Source organism: Dromiciops gliroides, chromosome 3 (genome assembly GCF_019393635.1).
Source record: "Dromiciops gliroides isolate mDroGli1 chromosome 3, mDroGli1.pri, whole genome shotgun sequence".
NCBI classification, from domain to species: Eukaryota; Metazoa; Chordata; class Mammalia; order Microbiotheria; family Microbiotheriidae; genus Dromiciops; species Dromiciops gliroides.
This window is the reverse complement of record NC_057863.1, coordinates 594,387,799-594,412,772: the sequence shown is the minus strand read 5'-3', so window position 1 is coordinate 594,412,772 and position 24,974 is coordinate 594,387,799. Positions and strand designations below refer to the sequence as shown.

General features: G+C 39.0%; 1 protein-coding gene across 4 annotated transcripts in view; it reads left to right on the top strand.

Moving 5' to 3' along the window:
* Positions 1-24,974, top strand: part of TRIT1 (tRNA isopentenyltransferase 1) — a 90,221-nt gene that overhangs the window by 6,595 nt on the left and 58,652 nt on the right. The window contains exons 2-3 of one of the 4 annotated variants that reach the window (XM_043995334.1): positions 8,204-8,250; positions 24,836-24,960. The exons of 2 other annotated variants lie outside the window; for them this stretch is intronic. In XM_043995334.1, the coding sequence (XP_043851269.1) occupies positions 24,925-24,960 (36 nt within the window). In that variant the 5' untranslated portion in view covers positions 8,204-8,250; positions 24,836-24,924. The remainder of the gene's footprint in view (positions 1-8,203; positions 8,251-24,835; positions 24,961-24,974) is intronic. One more of the 4 variants, XM_043995335.1, reaches the window with a different exon arrangement.

The window sequence follows — 24,974 nt, the reverse complement described above, 5'->3', positions numbered from 1 at the left end:
GATTGCTAGTTCATGTGTGATCCTGACTGTGACTCCTTGGTACTTGAATTCTTCCTTGAGGTGTTTTTTTCTTTGACCTGGAAGCTCTGGGTTTTGGCTGTGATGTTCTTGAGAGTTTTCATTTGGGAGTAATATCTGTATTTTAGTATAATTGATTTCTTTTGTAATCATAGGTATTTGATTTTATGCACTTAAAAACATTCAGAGAAGGGGTTCATAGGCTTCCAGAGAGGGCTGTGACACAAAGAAGGTTAAGAACTTTGCTCTAGAGGCTCCTCTGTTTAGTCTTTAAAGCTCTTTACTACCTGGCCTCAACCTACCTTTATTACATGTTACTTCGCTTTATGCATTCTGTGGTTCAGCCAAATTGGCCTTCTTATTTTTCTTTCTTTCTTTCTTTCTTTCCTTCTTTCTTTCTTTCTTTCTTTCTTTCTTTCTTTCTTTCTTTCTTTCTTTCTTTCTTTCTTTCTTTCTTTCTTTCTTTCTTTCTTTCTTTCTTTCTTTCTTTCTTTCTTTCTTTCTTTTTTGTGGGGGCAATGAGGGTTAAGTGACTTGCCCAGGGTCACACAGCTGGGAAGTGTCAAGTGTTTGAGGCCAGATTTGAACTCAGGTCCTCCTGAATCCAGGGCTGGTGCTTTACCCAGTGTGCCACCTAGCTGCTTCTTTACTTTTCTTCATATGTGACATTGCTCCTCCTGGGTTTTTTTTTTTTTTTTTTTTTTTTTGGCCTTTGCACTGGCTGGCCTCTGCCTGGAATGGATTCACTACTTCCTTCAGCTCAGTGATCAGGAATTCTTTCTACAGGAAACTTTTCTAATATACCTAGATAGTAATGTATTCCTCCCCTAAATTATCCTGTATTGTTTATATACATGTTGTCTCCCTCTTTAGAATGCAAGTTCCTTCAGGGCAAGGACTTTTCCCTTTTCATCTGGCATCCCCAGCTCCTAGCATAACAGCCTTACTGGATTAATTTTCCTTGTGTTTTGATCTAGACATGTCATCCCTCTCTAAAGTGATCTGCAATTGCTCCTTATTGCCTGGCAAGTAAGATTCAAATTTCTGACCCTGGCGTTCAAGGCCCTTGAATATCTGGTGCCACTTCTCCTTTCCAATTTTTTCTTATTTTGTTCTTTTCACTGATGCATTGTTGGTGGAGTTGTGAACCGATCTAACCATTTTGGAGAGTATTTTGGAACTATACCCAAAGGGCAGTAAGACTGTGCATACCCTTTGATCAAGCAATACCACTGCTAAGTCTATATCCCAAAGATACATAAAAAAGGGAAAAGGACCCACATATACAAAAATAGTTATAATAGCTTTTTTTTGTGGTGGCAAAGAATTGGAAATGAAGGGGATGCCCATCAATTGGGGGAATGACTGAACAAGTTGTGGTATATGAATGTAATAGAATACTATTGTGCTCCAAGAAATGATGAGCAGGCAGATTTCAGAAAAACCTGGAAAGACTTATATGAGCTGATGCTGAATGAAGTGAAAGGGAAAGCATTGTACACAGTAACAGCAACATTCTGTGATGATCAACTGTGACAGATTTAGCTCTCTTCTCAGCAATGCAATAATGCAAGACAATTCCAAAAGACTCATGATGGAAAATGCTATTCGTATACAGAGAAAGAACTAGGAAATCTGAATGCAGATCAAAATATACTATTTTCACTTTCTTTTTGTTTTTTCTTTCTCGTGGTTTTCCCTTTTGTTCGGATTCTTTTTTCACAACATGACTAATGTGGAAATACATTTAACATGATTGTGGGTGTGTAATCTATCCCAGATTGCTTGCTCTTTTGGGGAGGGGAGAGAGGGAGGGAGGAAAATTCAGAAACCAAAATCTTATAAAAATGAATGTTAAACTATCTTTACATATATTGGGGGAAAATACTATCATCTGGAAAAGTACTCTTTGTTCCAACCAAACAGCTTTTTGTTTCCCTTGTACTTATCCTTTTGCTCCTACTGTTCCCTTTGCCTGAACATTTTTACATTAAGAAAAAAAATCCTAAACTTAATTATCCTCCAAAGAGCTTTTCCTTATATAGAGATAGAAGAACATAAAAATAGGATTGCTTACGAAATTGAATTTACATTTCATGTGCTTGCTTTTGTTTAAAAAAGGTAGTATATTCCACGCATTACTTTCAGAACTTCTCTACTTCCTTCTGTACTTTTTTCTTTCTGTTCTAATCTACAATTCATTTTATCCTGCCTTCTCTTTCTTCTCCTATAACCCTCAGAACAGAACCAATCCACCCCAAGTCCTGTTTTTCTTACATAATTCTCTTAATACCCTTTGAAGACATTAGGATTCTGAAGATTACATGTTTATTTCCCCCCTCTTTGAATACTTGCACAGCTAATAGAGACCTTTCCTTGCTCAAATAGATTTACCTTTCTAGGTTTCTTTTGACTCTTATATTTGCATTTCATAGTTGCCACTCAGCTGTGGGCTTTTCATTAGAATTAATTCAAAGTTCTATGTTCCATTAAGAGACATTCCCACCTCCCATCCCCCGCCCTCCAGTAGAATTATATTCAGCTTTTCAGTGTAACTTATTTTTGGTCCTAATCCTGTATCTTTTGCCTTTTGAAATACTGTACTTAAAGAACTCCTTTTTAATAAAAAGTGCCAGGTCTTAATATGGTCCTGACAATCTGTGATTCCTTGGTATGTGAACTCTTTCTTTCTGGATGTTTACTGTATTTTTCTTTGGTGTAGGAGCTCTGGGTTTTGACTAAGACTATATCTGGAAGTTTTCCTTTTGGATTTTTTTCCTTTTCTTCCCCTCTCCCCCCTCTTTTTTTTTTGGTAAGACAATTGGGGTTAAGTGACTTGCCCGGGGTCACACAGCTAGTCTGTGTCAAGTGTCTGAGGCTGCATTTGAATTCACTCCTGAATACTGGGCAGGTGCTTTATCCACTGCACCTCCTAGCTCTGCCCCCCTTTTGGCTATTCTTAAAGGAAGTGATCTTTGTTCAATGTTCTTTTTCCACACTTTCGCCTGAAGTTCTAATAGATCTGGTTTACTTAATTCCTATCTATTCTTTAAAGCCTAACTCAAATAACATTTATTACATGGAACCTTCCATGATTACACTTACATAATTATCTTCCCTTTGTACTTCAAAAAGTACTTTGTTTTAAACAGTTCCAGACATACTTGTTTTATATGATATTTCGTGTTGTTTATCCATGTTTTTGTCTTATCTCTCATCTAGACTGTAAACTCCATGAAGTATGAGACTCATGTCTTTATCTCAACTTTTCCTCTCTCCTAGCAACCAGTATGCTGTGCTGCACATCATAAATGCTTGCTATAAATGTCTGTTGGATAGGAATCAAACTGATACATCTAGGGGAATAAAGAGGGTGACCTAGTTTTATCAAAGTGTAGGCAGTAGAAGTTCATCATTGTTATTTGTAGGTAGAGACTAGATTTTGGATAATAGGTGTCTAGTAATCAAGATTTGAAAGTCCTCATCATAGAAAAGATTGAATGAGCTTTTCAAGGGAGTGACTATAAAGAGGGAAAGGAAGAAGTTCAAGGTCTACACTTTGGAGAACACTCATAGCTGGGAAGCAAGAAGAGAATGAATCCTGGAAATGAGAGACACTACACTGGAGATTAAAGAGGCATCTGGAAAAGCAGGTTGTATTAGGGAAAACTAAAAGAAAATATTGAAAAATAGGACTGATTAACATTATCAAATGGAACAGAGAAGCCAAGAAGAATGAGTACTGAGAAAAGATAAATGAATAATTGGATTTGGCCATAAAGGCCTTTGAAAAGAACATTTTTATTTCTGATAGTAACTAGGAGGTACAGAGATGTGGAACTTGTTTCTAAAATACTTGTAATAGAAATATTCCCTTGAAAAGGTTAAGGAAAATTAAACTTTAGAAAAAGGGGCTGTAGTCCGAAAAGAGTTTATTTTTTCTTTTTTCTAAAGCTATGGAGACCTGTGTATCTTAGGAAATCTACAAGAGATGAATAAAAGTATTGTCTAGTGGCAAAGGCTCAGCTGAAGTTGGCCAGGATGCAGTTGTAATGGGCCATTTTTATATAGTTCTAGTATTTTTATTCTGAACTTAAACTTATGGTTGGAATGCAATCTTAGTTGCTTTAAACACCAAATAAAATGAGCATTTCCATATACATGGAGTGACAGAAGAAGATTGTGCATGAAACTATAAATCTGTTAGGTAGCACTTGATTGTCTTTTTAAGCCTATTATAAATTCAGTATGTAACTTTCAAAGCTGTCCTTCTTGCCTGCCAAATCAAAGCAGCAAGTATTAAGAGCCTACTGTGTGCCTGGCATTGTTCCTTGTGGCCTCATTTCTGGAGAGGGAGGAGCCTATCCCTATCCTTTCTCTCCCATTTTTTTCCTTCATTAAAAGAAAGAACCAAAACCCTTGTAATGCAAATGCATAGTCAAGCAAAACACATCTTCACATTAACCATATCCAAAAATGTCTGTCTTATTTTGCTTCTTTATTCTCTCATCTTTCTGTCAGGAGAAGGATAGTATGGAATAGGGGTTAGTCACTATATTTATCAGAGTTCTTAAGTCTTTCAAAGATTTTGCCTTTTTGAATAAATTTTTCTCTTTCTGCTTACCATACTCTGTATCACTTAATATAAGTCTTTCTAGGTTTCTCTGAAACCATCCATTCCATCATTATTTATAGAGGTGTAATAATTCTTTTACATTCATATGTACAAATTAAACATAATTTGTTCAGTTCTTACTGAAATGATGGACACCCTCTTAGTTTCCAGATCTTTCCCACTTCAAAAGGAGAAGCTATAGTTTTCTGTTGAGTTGAAGGGTAGGTATGCATGGTTTGGTGCATTTTTGTCCATGGTTCCAAATTGTTTTCCAGAATTGCCAATTCATAGCCTCACCAAGAGTGCATATATGTGCTTGTTTCCTGAAAACCCTTTGCATCACTTACCGTTTTTCTTTTTTGTCATTTTGTCAGTCTGATGGATCTAAGGTAGATTCCCAGCATTGCTTTAATTTAACTTTTCTGTGTATTAATAATTTGGAGCATTTTTCTATGGTAGCTAGGTGGTATGACGCATAGAACTCTGGACTTGGAGACAGGAAGACCTGAGTACAAATTTGGTTTTAGCCACTTAGTAGCTGTATGACCCTGGGCAAGTTACTTCTCTGTCTCAGTTTCCTCATGTGTAAAATGGAATCTCAGTCTGTAATAATAGCACCAACTTTTCAGGAGGATCAAAAGAGATAATGATTGTAAAGCACTTAGCACAGCTCCTGGCACATAGTAAATGCTACATGTTAACTATTGTTATTATTGTTGATAGCTTGCATTGCTTTGAAAACTGCCTGTCCTTGTCCTTTTACTATAGTGATAAGATAGTGAAATGATGAGATGTGGAGGGAACTTGGGCAACTGGAATTAGATGGGTGAATTTGGGAGTAAGACTATGAGCTCTGGTTTCGCCATATTGAATTTGAAATCTCTCTAGGACATCTATTTTGTCTAATAGGTCATTGGTTATGTGGACCTGCAGCTTGGAGAGACTGGCTAGATATCTAGGTCTGGAGGTAATCTGCTTAGAGAAGATAATTAAGCCCATGGGAGCTGATGAAACCTTCAAGACAGAAGAGAAGAGGCCCCAGGACAGAGCTTTAGATCTGAGATAATATATGCAAAGCACTTTGCACAACTCATAGTGCAATGTAAATGCTAGCTATTATTAAAAATAATTAATAATATTACTATAGATGAAGATCCACCAAAGGGAGACTGAGAATGAGCAATCAGGCAGATAGGAAAACACAGAGAGCATGACAGAAGAACTCAGAGAAGAGGAAGTATCCTGGAGGAGAGCATGATCAACAGAGAGGTCAAGAAAGAAGAGGAGTGAGAAAAGGCAGATGTGACAATTAAGAAATCATTGATAACTGTGGAGAGAGTAATTTCAGTTGGATGATGAAGCAAGTCAAATTGCAAAGGTTTGAGACATGAGAGGAGTGGAGGCAATGAGAACAGACAACTTGTAGGAATTTAATTGTAAAAGAGAGGCGAGATATAGGGAGATAGCTTGAGGGGATGGTTTGAGTTAAGCAGGGGGTTTTTTTTGTTTGTTTTTTTGTTTTTTTTCGGGGCAATGGGGGTTAAGTGACTTGCCCAGGGTCACACAGCTAGTAAGTGTCAAGTGTCTGAGGCCGGACTTGAACTCAGGTACTCCTGAATTCAGGGCCGGTGCTTTATCCACTGTGCCACCTAGCCACCCCAAGCAGGGTTTTTTGTTTGTTTTTTGTTTTTTAGTGAGGCAATTGGGGTTAAGTGACTTGCCCAGGGTCACATAGCTAGTAAGTGTTAAGTGTCTAAGACCGGATTTGAACCCAGGTACTCCTGACTCCAGGGCCCATGCTCTATCCACTGTGCCACCTAGCTGCCCCTAAGCAGGGGTTTTTAAGAAATGAGTTGTATTTATATTCATAAGGAAATTATGAACAGCACCTGGAAAGTAAAGTTAGGTTTGTTTCCTATATCAGAATTATGGAGATTAATATATAAAAAGGTCTTTAAAGATTATTAAACTTCTTGGACTTGCTAGGTGGCATTTACTTTTTTTTGTTGTTGTTTTGTTTTGTTTTGTTTTTTGTGGGGGTTTTTTGGTGGGCAATGGGGTTAAGTGACTTGCCCCAGGGTCACACAGCTAGTAAGTGTTAGAGGTCAGATTTGAACTCAGGTCTTCCTGAATCCAGGGCCAGTGCTTTATCCACTGTGTCACCTAGCTGCCCTGGCATTTACTTTTGTTTTTTTTTTTTTTTTTTTTTTTTTTGGAGAGAGGCAATTGGGGCTAAGTGACTTGCCCAGGGTCACACAGCTAGTAAGTGTCAAGTGTCTAAGGCCATATTTGAACTCAGGTCCTCCTGACTCCAGGGTTGTGCTCTATCCACTGTGCTACCTAGCTGCCCCGCATTTACTTTTTAATAATACCACGAGTCTGCATAATTTCTCAACTCAGTGAAAATGGCTTGGTCTGTTTCACTGTGGCCATCTAGAGCATGGGGGCTCTGCTGCTTTCTACCTCTCCTTTCTGAACTTTATCTTGTGCTCCTCTGTCTTATTTTAGACCACTGAGGTACATGCTTTTTTTTTTTTTTTTAAGTGAGGCAATTGGGCTTAAGTGACTTGCCCAGGGTCACACAGCTAGTGAGTGTTAAGTGTCTGAGGCTGGATTTGAACTCAGGTACTCCTGACTCCAGGGCCGGTGCTCTATCCACTGCACCACCTAGCTGCCCCAGGGTACATGCTTTTAATTCTTAATTCTTTCTGCAAACATTCTGTTCTGTGTAATTTTAAACCAAAATGGCATTTAGATTTAGATTACTCTTCTTCCCAGTTGAAAACCATTTACACTCTGTCTAGTAAATTTGAATGAAAAATGTCTGTAGTTAATTGGATTAAGCAGTGTCTTAGCAGATGGAGTGCTGGGCCTGATTCAGGAAAACTCATCTTCATGAGTTCAAATCTGGCCTCAGACATTTGCTAGCTGTTTGACCCTGGGCAAGTCACTTCATCTGTAAAATGAGCTGGAGAAGGAAATGGCAGACCACTCTAGTATCTTTGCCCCCCAAAACCCAAATGAGGCCACAAAGAATCAGATAGGACTGAAAAGCAACCCAGCAACAATTGGATTAAGCTATGGAACAGTTCCAGAATTTGGGAGGCAGTGTGGTAGAGTGGACAGAATGCTGGATTTAGAGTCAGAAAAGGTCCAGATTCAAATTCTCTTTCCATTTATAAGCTATGTGACTATGGCTAATCACTTCACCTCTTTCCTCATCTGTAAAATATGGGCAATGATACCTGTGCAGCCTACCTCATGGTGCTATTGTCAAGATCAACTGTGGTGATTTGGATTTTGAGGGGAAATTTTTTAAATTTATTTTTTTAATTACAAAAAATTATTTTCTTTTCGTCCTACCTCCTTTCATTAAAAAACCAAACACAACCTTTGTAACAAATACTCATAATGGGCAAAACAAATTCCTGCATTTTCCATGCCCCCAAAATGGTCTCATTCACAAACCTCTATAGTATGTAAGCTTTATAAGCTCTAAAATATTATGTTACATGTTTGATGTCTGCTTCTCGGTCACACTCACTGTCCTCCCTGCTCTTCTCTTTGTAGCATTATCTTCAGGACTTTCAACTCATGGACCAACTGCCTGACACATAGTAAGCCCATAATAAATGCTTATTGAATGAAAGAAGTTACACCTCTCAATCTGTCATTGAATGTTTCCCTCCCTTCTTCTCTCTGACAGGTCTGAATCCCATAGAGATTTTTTTAAAGAAAAAAGCACCTATTTATAGTATAAAAACATTTATAGCAGTTCTTTTTGTGGTAGCTAGGAATTGGAAATGGAGGGGATACCCATCAATTGGGGAATGGCTGAACAAGTTGTGCTATATCATTATAATGGAATATTATTGTTCTATAAGAAATGACAAGGTTGATTTCAGAAAAAAACAGGAAAGAGTTAGCATGAACTGATACAAAGTGAAGTGAGCAGAACCATAATGTTGTACATTGTAACAGCAATATTGTTCTATGAATAACTGTGAATGACTGTTTTCTTAGTAATACATTGACCCAAGACGATTCCAAAGGACTCATGATGAAAAATGCTATTCCCCTCCAGAAAAAGAACTGAATACACACTGAAGCATACTATTTTTCTTTCTTTCACTGGAGTCTTCTTGCACAAAATGACTAATATGGAAATGTTTGACATGATTACACATGCATAACCTACATCAGATTGCTTACCCTCTCAGGGAAGAGTGAGGGGAGAAAGGGAAGGATCGAATTTAGAACTCCAAAAAAAGTTAAGAATTATTTTTACATGTAACGAGTGGAGGGGGGGGATCAAATATAATTTTTTAAAAAGTCCTGTGACCACAGACTCTCTATTTAATCTTTCTGAATCTATTTCCACATCTGTAAAATGGAGACAATAATGCTTTTATTCCCTAAGTTAAGGGCTTGTTGAGAGGCTTAAGTGAGATAGTTTATGTAAAGTGCTTTGCAAACCTTAAAGTACAATGTATAAATGTGAGCTATTGTTGTTAGTAGGGAGAGCTATAGAACTGAAAGCTAAAATCTTTTTTCTCCTCATTCTCTTTTCCTTTAGTTCTCTTAACCTTTCTGGTTAATCCACTAAATGAAGGGAAGAGGAAGGGAATGAAATAAGCACCTATTAAACTCCTACTGTGTGCCTAGTATTATGCTAATAAGCACTTTAAAAACATCTCATTTGATTCTTACAACTTGCTTATACTACTAATAATACTTTTGGTTTTTGTCTACATTCATTACCAAAGGAAATTTTAAGATTTATTAGATTTCAATGAGAAGTTAAGATGCAATTTTTTCTCTGAAACTGAGACCCAAAGATATTAAGTGACTTGTCTAAGGTCTCACAAGGTAATAAATGGCAGAGCCAGGATTTTAATCTATGTCTTGACTCCAAATCCACCTCTTTTCCATTGTACGGTGCTTTACCTTAAATGTTGAACCCAGAATAAAAGAACGTGCTTTTGTAGTGGAATAATTAGCATTCCATTCTAGGGAGGTTAGCTGTGGCTAGGTAATGTTTACAAATAATGACAAGGAATTTATGCTAATCATCTTTAACAAAATCATTTTAGAGTACTTGTAGGCTGTATTCTATAGACATGCTTTGATTTTTTTCCCTCCCCAGTTTATAAATTGTATGTTTTTTGAATTACCATAGTTATGATTAAAGTATGTTTTAGATTCTTGAATTAAAGACCAAATAGAGATGTGAAATTTAGTTATTTGGGAAACATAATCCATTATTGATATTCTCTTCTTCTTTGACTTTGAAAATGCTGTTCCTTCTTAATTATTTCTCTTCTCTGACCATTCCTTGCTTTCCTTCACTGGTTCCTTTCCTTTCTTCCAAGGCTCTGCCACTCTTTAGGTTTTTTCCCCCTTGTAAATCTTGTCCACTTGCATAACCTGAATTATCCCTCTTCATCCTTTTTTACTGGCTTCTGTTATCACCTTTATGCTAACTACTCTCACATTTCCTTTTGTATTACAAACTTAACTCTTCAGCTGCTCCTTACACTCCCAGTCAGGCCCTTTTCCTCATTTTGCTGTATTGTTAAAGACCCCAATGTTCTCTCAAATATATCCATGAAACTTTGAAGCTTTCTCCCCCTCACTCCCCTTCAGTTGCTGCTTATAATTCTGTTTCAGATGTAGGAACCAGCTAATGAAGTCTGTTAGGAATGTGTAAAGCAGGAGTGGGGTGGCTTAGGGGGCAGCTAGGTGGTGCAGTGAATAAAGCACCAGCCCTGGATTCAGGAGGACCTGAGTTCAAATGTAGCCTCAGACACTTGACACTAGCTGTGTGACCCTGGGCAAGTCACTTAACCCTCATTGCCCCATTAAAAAAAAAAGTAAGGTGGCTTATAAGATTTTGAAAGGGTCTCCTATGAATAAAGTACTTTTCTGTGTGTATAGTCTTAGTGCTTGTACTTTGTGACATCTATTTTGATTTGTTAGAAGCTTTTTTCTTTTCCTTTTTCTTTGTTGTTGGGTCTTGATTGTGGTTTGGTTTGGTGAAATATTATTGTTCAGCTCTGAATGGAGGTAAGCCAAAGGTCTCAGGGTAAGTCTCCCAAAGTGTATTTATTTAATACTTACATTCATTGGCATTTGATTTGTTGTCTGCTACAATAATAGTAACGTTTCATACAGTACTTTAAGTTTGGAGGGGAGAACAAAAGTCATGATGTTTTAATAATCTTTTGGAAATTTTTATTTTTATTTTTCACCATTTATGAGATTTGATTTTCACATGTAATGTAAATTAATTTCCTATACATACTGTATATGATATGGTATTATAATTATATTATTAATATAATACTATAATATAAATTATAAATTTATATTATTATAAATTAAAAACAAAAATTAAGGAGTTATTAAATATTGAAACTCCTCTGTGACTTTTAGCCCACCCTGTAAAACACTTCATGTTCTCTCATTTGATCATCATAACACCCATGTGAAGTTAGTGCAATATTATTAACTTCATTTTACAAATGAGGAAACTGATGCTAAATACAGTTAAGTGATTTGTCCAGATTCACATAGCTAGTAAGAGCCTGAAGCATCATTCAAACTCAGGTTATTATGAATCCTGTGCTAGCACTCTTCTCTGATTCTAGAAAAATGTGAAATAGAACTATGTGATCCACCAGTTGTATGTTTCTGAAAGTCTTTACTATTTTCCATTTATTGCTGAGTGCTAGGGATACAGAGATTAAAATGACACAATCCCTGACCTCAAGGAATAGGAGGTTGGTTGGTTGGTTTTTTTGGCGGCACAGCAAAGGTTAAGTGACTTGCCCAGGGTCACACAGCTAGTAAGTGTCAGGTGTCTGAGGCTGGATTTGAACTCAGGTCCTCCTGAATCCAGGGCCAGTGCTTTATCCACTGTGCCACCTAGCTGCCCCTGGAATAGGAGTTTTAAGGATTAAAAACCTGGGACTTCCTTGTTTCCTCTTTTCTCAATGTTTCTTTCCCTTTACTAAGAGGACACTAAAATTAATTGGGTTCACTGATTGTACATATATAACCTATATCAGATTGCTTGCTGTCTTGGGGAGGGGAGAAGGAGGGGAGGGAGGGAGAAAAATTTGAAACTAGAAATCTTATAAAAACAAATGTTAGGGGAAGCTAGATGGCGCAGTGGTTAAAGCACCAGCCCTGGATTCAGGAGTACCTGAGTTCAAGTCCGGCCTCAGACACTTGACACTTACTAGCTGTGTGACCCTGGGCAAGTCACTTAACCCCCATTGCCTGCAAAAAAATAAAAAACCAAAACCAAAAAACAAATGTTGAAAACTATCTCTACATGTAACTGGAAAATAATAAAACACCAATGAAAAAAAATCAGGTTCATATTAATGCTGTGCAATACATCTACAAAGATTTGTTGTCCCTTTTTTTTCCTATAAAGATTTGTTTTTGTTTTTTTGCGGGGCAAATGGGGGTTAAGTGACTTGCCCAGGGTCACACAGCTGGTAAGTGTCTGGGGCTGGATTTGAACTCAGGTACTCCTGAATCCAGGGCTGGTGCTTTATCCACTGCACCACCTAGCCGCCCCCTCCTATAAAGATTTGAATGGGCAGTTTGGGGATAATGTAAAAAGCATAAGACTAGGATTGAGTCGGGAGACTGATGTTTTTGGTTTTGGTTTTGTCTTCACTCCCTGCTAGTGGTTTGACCTTAGTTGAGTCCCTGTTCTTTGGGCTCTAGTTTCCTCCTTTGTCAAATGAGATTGGTCTAGATGAGATCTCGAAGGTCCCTCCCAGTTCTGAGAGCCTGGGATTCTGTGAGTGTTGATAGAGTATAAGGCCCTTACAATTTGCCCTGTCAGCTTATTGTTCTGTACCAATTGACAGAGGCTAAGTTCCAACCCTCTGTCCATTCATGGGAAATGCCTGGTCCTGGTTTTGCAAACATCAGACAAATGCTGGCAGTGTTTGGGCAGCTGTTGGAGTAGAAGTCTTGGTGGGATGGGGTGAGGAGTATGTGAGGGGGAGGGGGGGTTCCAGAGACCACCTGTTGTGATAATGTAGGCATGAGGCCTGGTACACAGTGACCCCTTTATTAATGGAAGACTTCTGTAGCTAAGCACTAGAGCCCCAGAGCCCAGAGGGTACCAGACTAACCCTCCCCACTGTGGCTCCTATACCCAATTATTCTGATTTTGGCTTTCAGTCTCCTGCTTCTCAGCATAAGCAGTCTCTATGGGGAGTTGACATCCTCTGTCTAGGCGGCATTGCTCATTTTTGGGTGAAGACAGATGGTCCCCTGCAAGGCTGAGCTGTGGATTCCTGCACAGCTGACAGGGCAAATGTAAGGGCCCTCTAATCTGCTCTCAAAGCCTTGCACGGGAAACATTGGTGTTTCCATTGTACTATTGTTGCTTTGCTTAAATTTTTTTCCTCTGACCCCAAATGCTTCACATTAAATCAGTGAATCATGGATGTGCTCATTCATCCTGATATTTTTGAAGTAAGCAGTTAATATTATCCCTTTTTTTTTCCAGATGGAAAAACAGGAAAATGAGAGGTTGTACAGTTGAGCAAATGGCAGAGCTGGGAGCTAAATGAAGTTTTCAGGATCATTTGTAATGGCTGAGGTATTTCAGGAAGAGTCCTGAGCTTGGTCTCTGTACATGGGCAAGGCTGCAGTGACTAGATGACATGCTATACTGAAAAACTGGAAGGCTCTTGGCAAAAGACATGCGGAGATGGTTTGATATTACAGACTCCCAACTGTAAGGTCAGGAGAACAAACACATGCAGCACTGTGATTTCTGGGGAGGAAGATAGGCCCCTTTGTGGTAGAATAAAGCATTAGAGCATCAGGTATTGGGCGGGGGGGGGGGGGGCACTCCTCACTGTAGTCCCACTAGCAGACAGACAGATGTGAAGCTAGCTCTTCTTTCTCCCTGCTTGAATTCATTCTCTGGAAGCAGTGTTTTGTACCAGTCTGGCCTGTCTTACACTGTGAAGTCACAGAATCCTATACATAGGATGGCAAACAAAGGGCACAAATGAGGCCCCTTGTTATATCTCCAGTGTGATCGGGACGGGACAGAGTGAGAGCATAGTCAGCATGTTTGACTCACCTAATCCTGGCTGAGTTCCTAAGCCTCCTGGCCATTTCTGCTGTGTGAAGACTTTGTGAACCCTATGGCTTCAAGACTTGGTGGGATGAAGTGCATGTGTTTTGTGACTTTCCTTAGGTGCCTTGAAGGAAGAGGTCTGGAGACTGCTTGGAAGGGGAAGTGACCGTTGGCCAGAAGGGCAGAACATAAGACATCTAGAAAGAGTTTTTAGATTTACATTGCTAAGATGAATGTTCTGGGCTGAGGCTGGCACCCCAGAGGATAGAAGTGGCAACAGTGTTTCAGAAGCGGAATATCTGGATCCAGGATTGGTTGTGTTTTAGGTGTCTGAAAATGTGGGCTAAAGTGAAACCCAACCTGATTTGGTTTGATCTGTTTAGTGTAGGCAGGTGGTGGAATCAGAAGATCAATCAGACTGTCCGGTCTCATCCTCCCATTTTTCAGAGGGTTTGGAAACTAAGGCCTGATCTTAGGCTTCATTCATGAAAATATAATGTTTCAAACCAGGGAGGTAACGATCCTGTTTTTCTCTCTCCTGGTTGGACCACATCTAGAGGTACTGTGTAGAGATCTGGGTGTCATGGTTTAGGAAAGACCTTGACAAATTGGACCAGGTCCAGAGGCCTGCTAGCAGGGCCTGAAATCATGTTGTAGGAGGCTTGACTGAAAGAACTAGGGCTTTTTTCTTGAAGAAGACTGTTCATTCTCCCCAGGCATCTGAAAGCGTCTTCATGGGGAAGAGTATAGAAGAATTAGTATGTAAAATAAGAGAGTTGGAGAGAGAGTGTTAGAGTTGTCTCTTTCAGGTCCCTTCCAGCTCCAAATTCTGTGACTTTAAATTGCAGAGAGACGAATTGCTGCTCTCTGTTGTGAAGAGCCTTCCAGTAATCAGAGTTATCCACCTTCTGGGATAGTGAGCTCCCCATCATTGCAAATCTTCAGTTGAATTACTGGATGATGATTTGTCTGGGATGTTGTAAAGAGTATTCTCTTGTCAGCAGACTCCACTGCCATCTGGTTTTGTACTAGTTGCTGAGTTGAGAATGGTTTTTACATTTTAAAATAAAGTATTATTATATTTTGTAATGTAAAAAATTATTCTTAGCTCAGGGCATTAGGGGAAATGGAACCAGAGTGCTAGTAATTCCTGTAATACTTTAGAGAATTTAAGGTAGTCTGAAGTTTGGAATCTTTTGATGAGATGAAAAAGGAAATAATCTCATAGACTGTTTTCAGCTCAGCTACCACCTCAGGGTTTGGGGCGATTTCTTTCAGTTATGACCTTGGGAACAGAGTCTTCCCCCTTATCTCTTAGACTCCTTGGTGGTTCTCAGAACAGCTGCACATACTCTCAGACCACTCTTATACAGTTCAACAAAAGTTACTGATGGTGCCAGGGTTATTTGAGGCCACAGATGTATTAGTTGGAATATAAACCATACTTTTTCCTCCAAATCTGGTTTATAAAACCTGCCTGTGGTGTATGCATCCAGGGTTGGGGTTTCCCCCTTTCAAAAGTATCTGTTTTCAGGGGTACAGTCTATATTTGGACTAAGAGGGTATAAGGGAGTTACAGATTAGAAACTGAATCCATACGTTGATCATTCTTTTTTTCTTTTTAAGTGAGGCAATTGGGGTTAAGTGACTTGCCCAGGGTCACACAGCTAGTAAGTGTTAAGTTTCTGAAGCCAGATTTGAACTCAGGTACTCCTGACTCCAGGGCCAGTGCTCTATCCACTGCGCCACCTAGCTGCCCCCCATTGATCATTCTTAATGTGATTGTAAGATTTAGGGCCCCAGCAGGGCTTCTTTAATCCAACCTTCTCTCTTCCTCCTCCCCCCCTCCCCCCATTTTACAGATGAGGAAACTGAAGCCATTACAAGGGTAATTAGTTGTACAGGGTCACTTAGGCAAGTATGTACTAGAGTGGGTATTGAAAACCAAGTGGTCTGACTCCAAATCTGACTCTTCCTACTTTATCCTATCTCTACAGCCCTTGACACCGTTGATGATGCTCTTTTCCCTTAGATTTTAGTGATACTGTTCTTTCCTGCTTCTCCTTGTACTTATCTGAACCCTCCTTAGTCTTCTTTGCTGCATCTTCATCCAGGTCATGCTTGATAACCATGAATGTCCCACAGGGTTCTCTTCTCCCTCTATACTGTTTCACTTAGGGATTTCATTAGCTCCTCTGTATTCGATCACCATCTTTATGCAGATGACCCTCAGGTCTACTTGTCCAGTCCTACCCTCCAGTCTTGAATCTCCAGCTGCTTTTTAGACATTTGAAATGGATGTCTAGTAGACATCTTAAACTCAGCATGTCCCAAACTAAGCTCGTTATCTTTTCCTCACTTCTCTGTTATGGTCAAGGGCACCACCATCCTCCCAGTCATTGATGCTTGCAGTGCAAGTGTTATCAAGGCAATTGGGGTTAAGTGACTTGCCCAGGGTCACACAGCTAGTAAGTGTCAAGTGTCTGAGGCCAGATTTGAACTCAGGTCCTCCTGAATCCAGGGCCGGTGCTCTATCCACTGCGCCACCTAGCTGCCCCCAACCTGTTTCTAAGACCTGTGAATTTTACCTTCCTAACATCTCAGGTATGTGCCCCCTTCTTTCCTCTGACAGTGACAGCTCCCCACTATAGGTCTTCATCACCTGGTCTATTGCAGTAACCCATAGGTTGGTCTTCCTGCCACACATCTCTCCAAACTCTAGTGCATTCTCTACTCATTATCAAATTGATCTTCCTAAAACGTGTTTGATCAGATGATTCCCCCATTCAGTAAACTCCAGTGGTTCCCTGTTACTTCCAGGACCAGATATAAAAACCTCTCTTTGACTTTTAAAGCCTTTCATAATTTGGCCTTTTTCTAACTTTCTAGTCTCCCTACACCTTACACTTCCCTCCATACTCTATTCCAGTGATGTTGGAGTCCATGCTGTTCCTTGGCACAATATACCATCTCCTGACTGAGTATTTTCCCTGGTTCTCTCCTGTGTCTGGAATGCTCTCCCTCCTCATTTCTGCCTCCTGGCTTCTTTTAAGTCCCATCTAAAATCTCACCTGCAGGAAGCCTTTCCTTATCCTCCTTAACACCTTCCCTTTTTTGATGATTTCCAGTTTACCTTGTACATATCTTTTTGTATGTAGTTATTTGCATTTTTCTTTCCCATTAGACTATGAACTCTTTGAGAGCAAGGCCTGTCTTTTGCTTTTCTTTGAATCTCCAGTGGTTAACACAGTGCATGGTACATAGTAGGTATCTAATAAATGCTTATTGATGTTGATTCACTTCAAGGAAGTCAGGTCACCTGCTGCCATCTATGAATGTCCCCCTTATTCCAGATACGTACACTTTTTGAATTCTCCACAGGGCCTTGCAGAGTCCCATAGCAAATGTAAAAATCTTTATTAATAAATGTGTTGGTTAATTGATTTTGCCTTGGAAGTGTGTATTTGTCTTGGAAGTATGTATTTTCTTTCTAGTTCTAGCCAGCTTCTGTTCTGGAATATGCCAAATTCCTTCCTCCTTTCTGTCTGTCCAGGAAACATTCCTTCTAATCTCTTGCTATTTCTCTCTCTACATTATCTGCTTTCTTACTCCCTTTTTATCAGTATATTGTATTGTAGAAAGGGTATGGCATTTAGCATTGAACAGACCTTGTTCAAGGTCAAGCCCTTTCATCTCTTCATTATGTGACTCTGGGAAAGTCCTATCCTTTTTCTGGGTCTTGGTTTCCTCATCTGTAAAATGCTAGTGAACTAGAACCTGGGCTCTGTTGGATGCCCAGGGGGTTGGTGGATAGATTTCAGGAGGTCTTTGAGGTTGGATGAGGGAAAAAATGACATTTTTACTTTCACTGATCTATTAGCTGAAATATAGCATTTCTTTCAATTATTTAAAAACATTCATAGAAGGGGCCCAGAGGCTCAAAAGCCTGGCAAAGGAATTGTCTTTGGCCAAGGGAAAAAAAGCATAGAAACCCTGTGTGGCCCCTCGTTTCCCACCCCCCCCCCAGTGGATTCTAAGGCTAGTTCTCATATTCTTTGTTTTTGTGATCCTTTTCTCTCAGGCGGAGTAACCCAGGGGTCCCACCCATGTGGAAAAGCTTGAGATCCATTCTGTTTATCTACTACCAGCAAGTTGTGCTGATTTATTTTTAAACATAAATATCCAGACATCAGCATAATTATACACTATTGTTATCACACTTGGCACATGGTGTGGGGGGGTATGAGGGGGGAAAGGCAAGTGCCACAAATATTATCAAAGATGTTGCAAACTTGAGACACAGATGATGGCCACAGAATGCAACTTAATTGTTCATTTAATTTCACCGTATTCAAAGAACCCTTTTGTTTTCCTCTCAGCAGCATACTGACATCATTCTTTCTCCAGGTTTTTAATTTTGGGGGGAGGGCCTCTCAAGTCTGTTCCTAGGAGAACCTCGAAGGAGGGCTGTGATTTTTCTTCTGCTCTTGCTGGGCTTCCAGTTCTAAACTTTTTTCACTATTTCAGGTATTTCATGGCAAAATTGGGGAAGTATGCTGTTGGTAATAAGTAGTACCTTTCCCCTTGATTGGGGAGGCAGCAAGGAGTTTAAAAGCCATTTCAGGGGCGGCTAGGTGGCGCAGTGGATAAAGCACCGGCCCTGGATTCAGGAGTACCTGAGTTCAAATCTGGCCTCAGACACTTGACACTTACTAGCTGTGTGACCCTGGGCAAGTCACTTAACTCCCATTGCCCCGCAAAACAAACAAACAAAAGCCATTTCAAAGCTACTTCATAAAATCATAAAATTTTAGAACATGAAGGGACCTTAGATATTCACTAGTTCATCCTCAGCAGGTGAATACCCAAGATAAAATCGCTAGCTAGGGATGGAGCTGGTACTAGAACCCAGGTTTACAGACTTGTAGCAAAATGATCTCAGCCCTAACCTACACTGGTGCTACATGAACAGGGCACTCAAGATCCTCCCTCTGCTTGGGGTCAGGGGGTTAGCTATATCTACCAAACCTCTCAGACAGTTCAGGATTTCCTTTTAGGGTGAGTTCATGTTGAGTAAAGAATATTAATCTGATTGAAGACTTCTCACATTCCCTGCATTCATAGGGTTTCTCAGCACTATGAATTATTCCATTGGATAAGGCCATAGTAGTAACTAACTCTAGGTTTTGCTACATTCATGGCATTTCTAGCACTTTTTTGGGGGTGGGGTGGGGCAGTGAGGGTTAAGTGACTTGCCCAGGGTCTCACAGCCAGTAAGTGTCAAGTGTCTGAGGCTGGATTTGAATTCCGGTTTTCCTGAACCGGTCAGTGCTTCATCCACTGTGCCACCTAGCTGCCCCAGCACTTCTTTCTAATATGCATTTTCTGGAAGTGACTGAATAGTGGATAAGGGAAAAGACCTTGGATTTAGGAAGACTTCTGTTCAAGTCCCCCTAATAATACATACTTGCTGTGTGACTCTGAGCAAGTTACTGAATTTTTTACTGCCTGGACAACTCTTTAAGGCTATAAGTTGCAATATACTTGAGCAGATCTGCATTGATAGAGATTGTTTCCAAAGTGGGAGTTTTGTGTACAGATGATGGAATCACAGGTGCAGATTTCCTGTCCCTTAGCTCTCACCCCTCATCCCCCAAATCTGATATTTACTATCATAGCAGTTGTTGTTCCTGGAAAGCCTTAGTGTTTTCATCTGTAAAATGGGCGTATGAAGAAAACTGCCTTTTCCTATATGGTGACCATTTAATTATTGGTGAATAGCTCATGCCCATAAAAATATGAATCTGATCTTCATGTATCTTGAGTATGAAAAACTTGAATATCAGAAAAACTTAGTGTGAAGTCTCCTCCCCCCTCCTTACCTGTTTCCCTTCTAATTTTAGCTGCTTTTATATAAAGCTTTTCAATTTATATAATCAAAGTGTTCATTTTCTCTTCTGTAATCTTCTCTATCCTTTCCTTGTTTATAAATTCTTTCCTTATCCGTAGATTCAAAACACTTTTTTTCCCCTCGTTCCTCTAATTTGTTTATTATGTCATTCTTTATTTTTCTAAATTGGCATCCATTTTGGAACTTATCTTGTGAGAATCTTATCTATGTAAAGTTTGTGCCAGTCTGCTTTCTACTTCACATCAGTTATTGTCAAGCCTTGGTAGCTGGGTTTATTGATCACAATTCTACTGTATTCATTTGTTTCTAAATGTTGTGTGCCTGATCTATAGATGAAACTTTTTCTTTTTTGATCATTAGTATATTGTTTTGATTACTGCTTTATAGTGTAGTTGAGATATAATACTGCTAAGTCCCCTTCTTTCTCACTTTTCCCCATTATTTCTCTTGAGATTATTGACCTTTTCCTCCATGTGAATTTCCTTATTTTTTCCTAGCTTTATAAAATAATCTTTTAGGTTTTTGTTTCTTTTGGGGGGGGTGTCACTGAACTTGATTTTCAGATGTTCTTCCTTAGTATTTAAGGGGGGTTTTATTTGTTGTGTTACTAGAGGTTTGTTGTTGTTGTGTATCCAATTCTTTTGTTTATGAAAGTATTTAGAGATTTTTTTCATTAAGGACTGCTTTAGTCATATCCCATTAGTTTTATTGTAATTTTCTTTTGATGAAATTTTCTATTTGTATTATTTGTTCTTTGACCACTTATTTAGGATTGTTTAGTCTAATCTTAAATGATTCAGACTTTTTGAATATAATTTGTATTTTATTGTGGTCAGTAAAAGATATTTATAGTATATTTGCTTTTTTGCATTTATAAGGTTTCAGTGCTTCAATGTCCAGTTGATGGGGGTGGCGGGGCAATGAGGGTTAAGTGACTTTCCCAGGGTCACAAAGCTAGTAAGTGTCAAGTGTTTGAGGCCAGTTTTGAACTCAGGTCCTTCTGAATCCAGGGCCTGTGCTTTATCCACTGTGCCACCTAGCTAACCCCAAGTTGATTTTTTTTTTATTTTGTTTTGTGAGGCAATTGGGGTTAAGTAACTTGCCTAGGGTTTGTTTTTTTTTAAAGATGCAGTGCATAGCTTAGAAATATGTAAACTCCTGTATAAACAACATTGTGTGTTGATCAGCTATGTATATCGATTGGAGCAGCACCACCTGCTGGAGAGTTACTGTATGAAAGTTCCGCCATGAGGAGCAGGCACCTGAGGGCAAGCCATGTGGTCAGTTCCTTTGCTTGTGGGTACTCTCTGTCAAAGCTACCAGCCAATTAGCTTGGAGCTGTGTGCGCATGTGGATGGGATGTTCCCAGTTTCACAGGAGGCTTGTGGGATGAAGAAAGGGTAGTTCTCTCTCTTTCCTCAGGACTCTCATAGAGAGTAGAGCAGAAATGCGGGCTTCCTGATATAGACAGCTAAATCTAGGCTTCTTTCTCTCTCTCTTCATTAAATTCTTCTTTTGTGTGTGTGTGTGTGTGTGTGTGTGTGTGTGTGTGTGTGTGTGAGGCAATTGGGGTTAAGTGACTTGCCCAGGGTCACACAGCTAGTAAGTGTTAAGTGTCTGAGGCTGGATTCAAACTCAGATACTCCTGAATCCAGGGCCGGTGCTCTATCCATTGCGCCATCTGGCTGCCCCTCTTCATCAAATTCTTATTCTCCTTAATAAATGCTTAAAAGTCTAACTCTTGCTAAAGCTTATAATTTATTGGTGACCACTCATTAGATATTTTAGACAGACTAGCTAGGATTTTAGCTTCTTAAATGTGATAGACTTGACTCTTCTCAGCAGTACAGTGGTCCAAGATAGTTCCAAAGGACTCATGCTGGAAGATGCTCTCCAAATTCAGAAAAAAAGAACTGTGGCATCTAGATGCAAATTGAACCATACCATTTCTATTTAAAAAAATTTTTTTTTGTTTTTCTTTTTTGAGCTTTTCCCCTTTTGCTCTAATTCTTTCACAGCATGACTAATGCAGAAATATATTTAATGTGATTGTACATATATAACCTATATCAGATTGCTTGCTGTCTTGGGGAGGGAGAAAAATTTGAAACTAGAAATCTTATAAAAACAAATGTTAAAAACCATCTCTACATGTAACTAGGAAATAATAAAATACTTTTATAAAAAAAAAGAAAAATATGTAAACTCCTTTCTGTACCTTTCAGTAATATCTATTGAATGCCTGATTTTTCTAAAATTCTATTCAGATCATTCTAACAAGAAGTTAAATAAGAAAGAACAACCTGGGCATTGACCTTTTGACAGCTGTCTCTGTCCCCTGCTGCCTTTCTGATAAGCCAGGGCTGAGATCCCACTGCGGCTTCAGGTTATCTTTACTGATGTGAGATTACTTTCTGATTCCCCAGAGCTTCCACTCTTATAGTGCCCATAGGCTTCTGACTCTGTTTACTAGAGATTTGGCTAACTTCAGGTACCTCTGATGTGTTTCCAGCTCAGAACTCCTAAGGCTTTAGGCCTTGTTTACTAGAGCTTGTTTCAGTTTCCATGCCCTCTGCTGAGTACCCCTCTGTCAGTGCCTGTAGGCTTCTGGATGTCTATGCAGTCTTGGACTGGCTGGAGAAGCCTACTGGCATTTGTCTTTGGTCATCTTGATTATTGTTCTATCTAGTGTCCCTTTAAATCTTTGCTAAGGTGTTTGTGAGAGAGCTTCCATCCTCTAGGACCTTTTACCCATCTTAACCGGATAGCCACCCACTATGTCTTCCTAGCAGGTTATTTTCTTTTCACTAAATCAAATTTTCAAATGTCTTTATCCGAGTAGAAATTCATGTTTTAAAAAATTGGCATTCTGGGCAAAAGACTACTTAGGAAAGAATTCACTTGTACATTTCTACTTTACTTTGCCTTTATTATTTTCTAATTATTATTACCTAGCCCTCTTTTGCTTTAGTCATTCCAGTAGTCTTCATTTTATTAGGTTCTGGTATTTCTGAGCCACTGCTGCTCAAAGATTTTGATAGAGTTGCTGTGCTTGGAAAGCAGATTTTCAGTATATCCAAGGTAGAGCTTATATCTTTTCCCCTAAATATGTAGCTCTATTTGTTTTTACTAATTTAGTCGTTAATATCTGCCAATTTAGTCCCATGTTTGAAATTCTGGCAATCTTTGGCTTTTCCCTTATTTACCTGTCATAGCCTTTTGGTTACTGCATTCTATCATTTCTGCCTTTGTGATCTCTTTCAAATCTCTTCCTCTGATCCCACCTCGGTATAGGACCTTCATTACCATATCCTTGAGCAATGTTCTCCAACATTTTTCAATTATGTACTGCTGTTGGTAAAAAAAAATTTTGAGCATGCATACCCAGTAAACATATATTAATTTGTAGGGTGCTATATATTGTAAAACATAAAGATTTTAAAAAGATGAAGTAGGTTATTTTTTTAAATAAAAGTATTTTATTATTTTCCAGTTACATGTAGAGATACTTTTCAACATTTGTTTATATAAGATTTCCAATTTCAAATTTTTCTCCCTTCCTCCTCTCCCTCCCCCCTTCCCCAAGATAGCAGGTAATCTGATATAGGTTATATATGTACATTAAAAATATTTCTGAGGGGCGGCTAGGTGGCACAGTGGATAGAGCACTGGCCCTGGAGTCAGGAGTACCTGAGTTCAAATCCGGCCTCAGACACTTAACACTTACTAGCCGTGTGACCCTGGGTAAGTCACTTAACCCCAATTGCCTCACTAAAATATATATATATGTATATGTATGTATGTGTATATATATATATATATATATATATATATATGTATATTTCTGTGTTAGTCATGTTATAAGAGAAGAATCAGCAAAAAGGAAAAACCTCAAAAAAAGAAAAACAACAGCACCAAAAACAAAAGAAATAGTATGGTTCAATCAACATCCATATTCCACAGCTCTTTTTTTCCCCCCTGGATTTGGAAAGCCTTTTCCATCATGAGTCCTTTGGAACTTTCTTGTACTGTTGTATTGGTGAGAAGAATCTAGTCTATCACAGTTGATCAAGACATAATGATGATACTGTGTACAATGTTCTTCTGGTTCTGCTCATGTCACACATCAGTTCATGCAAGTGAGGTAGGTTATTTATTAATGATGTAAAACCGTTTTGTTCACTAAAATGATACTATTTTTTAGCAAGGGCAATGTGATTGAATAGGTTTCATAATGGGAGCAGCTGGGTGGTACGGTGAAAAAAAACACTGGGCCTAGAGTCAGGAAGACCTGAGTTCAAAACCAGTTTCAGACACTTAGTAGTTATATGACTCTGGGTAAGTCACTTAACCTCTGTTTCAGTTTTATCATTTGTAAAATGGAGATAATAATAGCTCCTACCTCCCAGGGTTATTGTAAGGGTCAAATGAGGCAATATTTGTTAAGTGTTTAGCACATTGAAGGTGTTATATAAATTTTACCTATTGTTATTATTATTATTATGCTTATCAAAAATCTTGGTTTAATCACTTTGTGAAACTGGTTTGAAGGTCTGGTTCTAATATGTAATGTACTTTTTTTTTTTTGGTTGAGGCAATTGGGGTTAAGTGACTTGCCCAGAGTCACACAGCTAGTGTTAAGTGTCTGAGGCCAGATTTGAACTCAGGTCCTCTTGAATCCAGGACTGGTGCTCTATCCACTGTGCCACCTAGCTGCCCCTAATGTATATAATTTTTATTTTTTTAATTTTTAAAATTTTTTTTTAGTGAGGCAATTGGGGCTAGCTGCCCCTAATATATATAATTTTTTTTTTTGTTGTTGTTGTTGTTTTTGTTTTTAGGCAATGGGGGTTAAGTGACTTGCCCATGGTCACACAGCTAGTAAGTGTCAAGTGTCTGAGGCCGGGTTTGAACTCAGGAACTCCTGAATCCAGGGCCAGTGCTTAAACCACTGCGCCATCTAGCTGCCCCCCTAATATATATAATTTTAATGGCAATCATAGCTGAAAATGATATCTCACAAAGATGTATAGAAGAAAATGGAAGCAGTATATCCTTGACTGTGTTTATTACTAAATCATGACACTAATTTTTGAGGCCCATTAACCAAGTATATAGAGGGTTTTTGTTTGTTTTTCTTTTTTTTCCCCTTCTTTTTTCCTGTGTGTAGCTAGTAAATTTCTGTCTTCTGCTGGGGTTGATTGTCCCACATCTCAAGGGTCGGGGAGACTGAGGAAACAGGTAGAAGTGCCAAGTCAGATGGCAGGTCCCATGCTAGTTCCTGGTTTCCTGGTGGTGAGTGGCCTTTT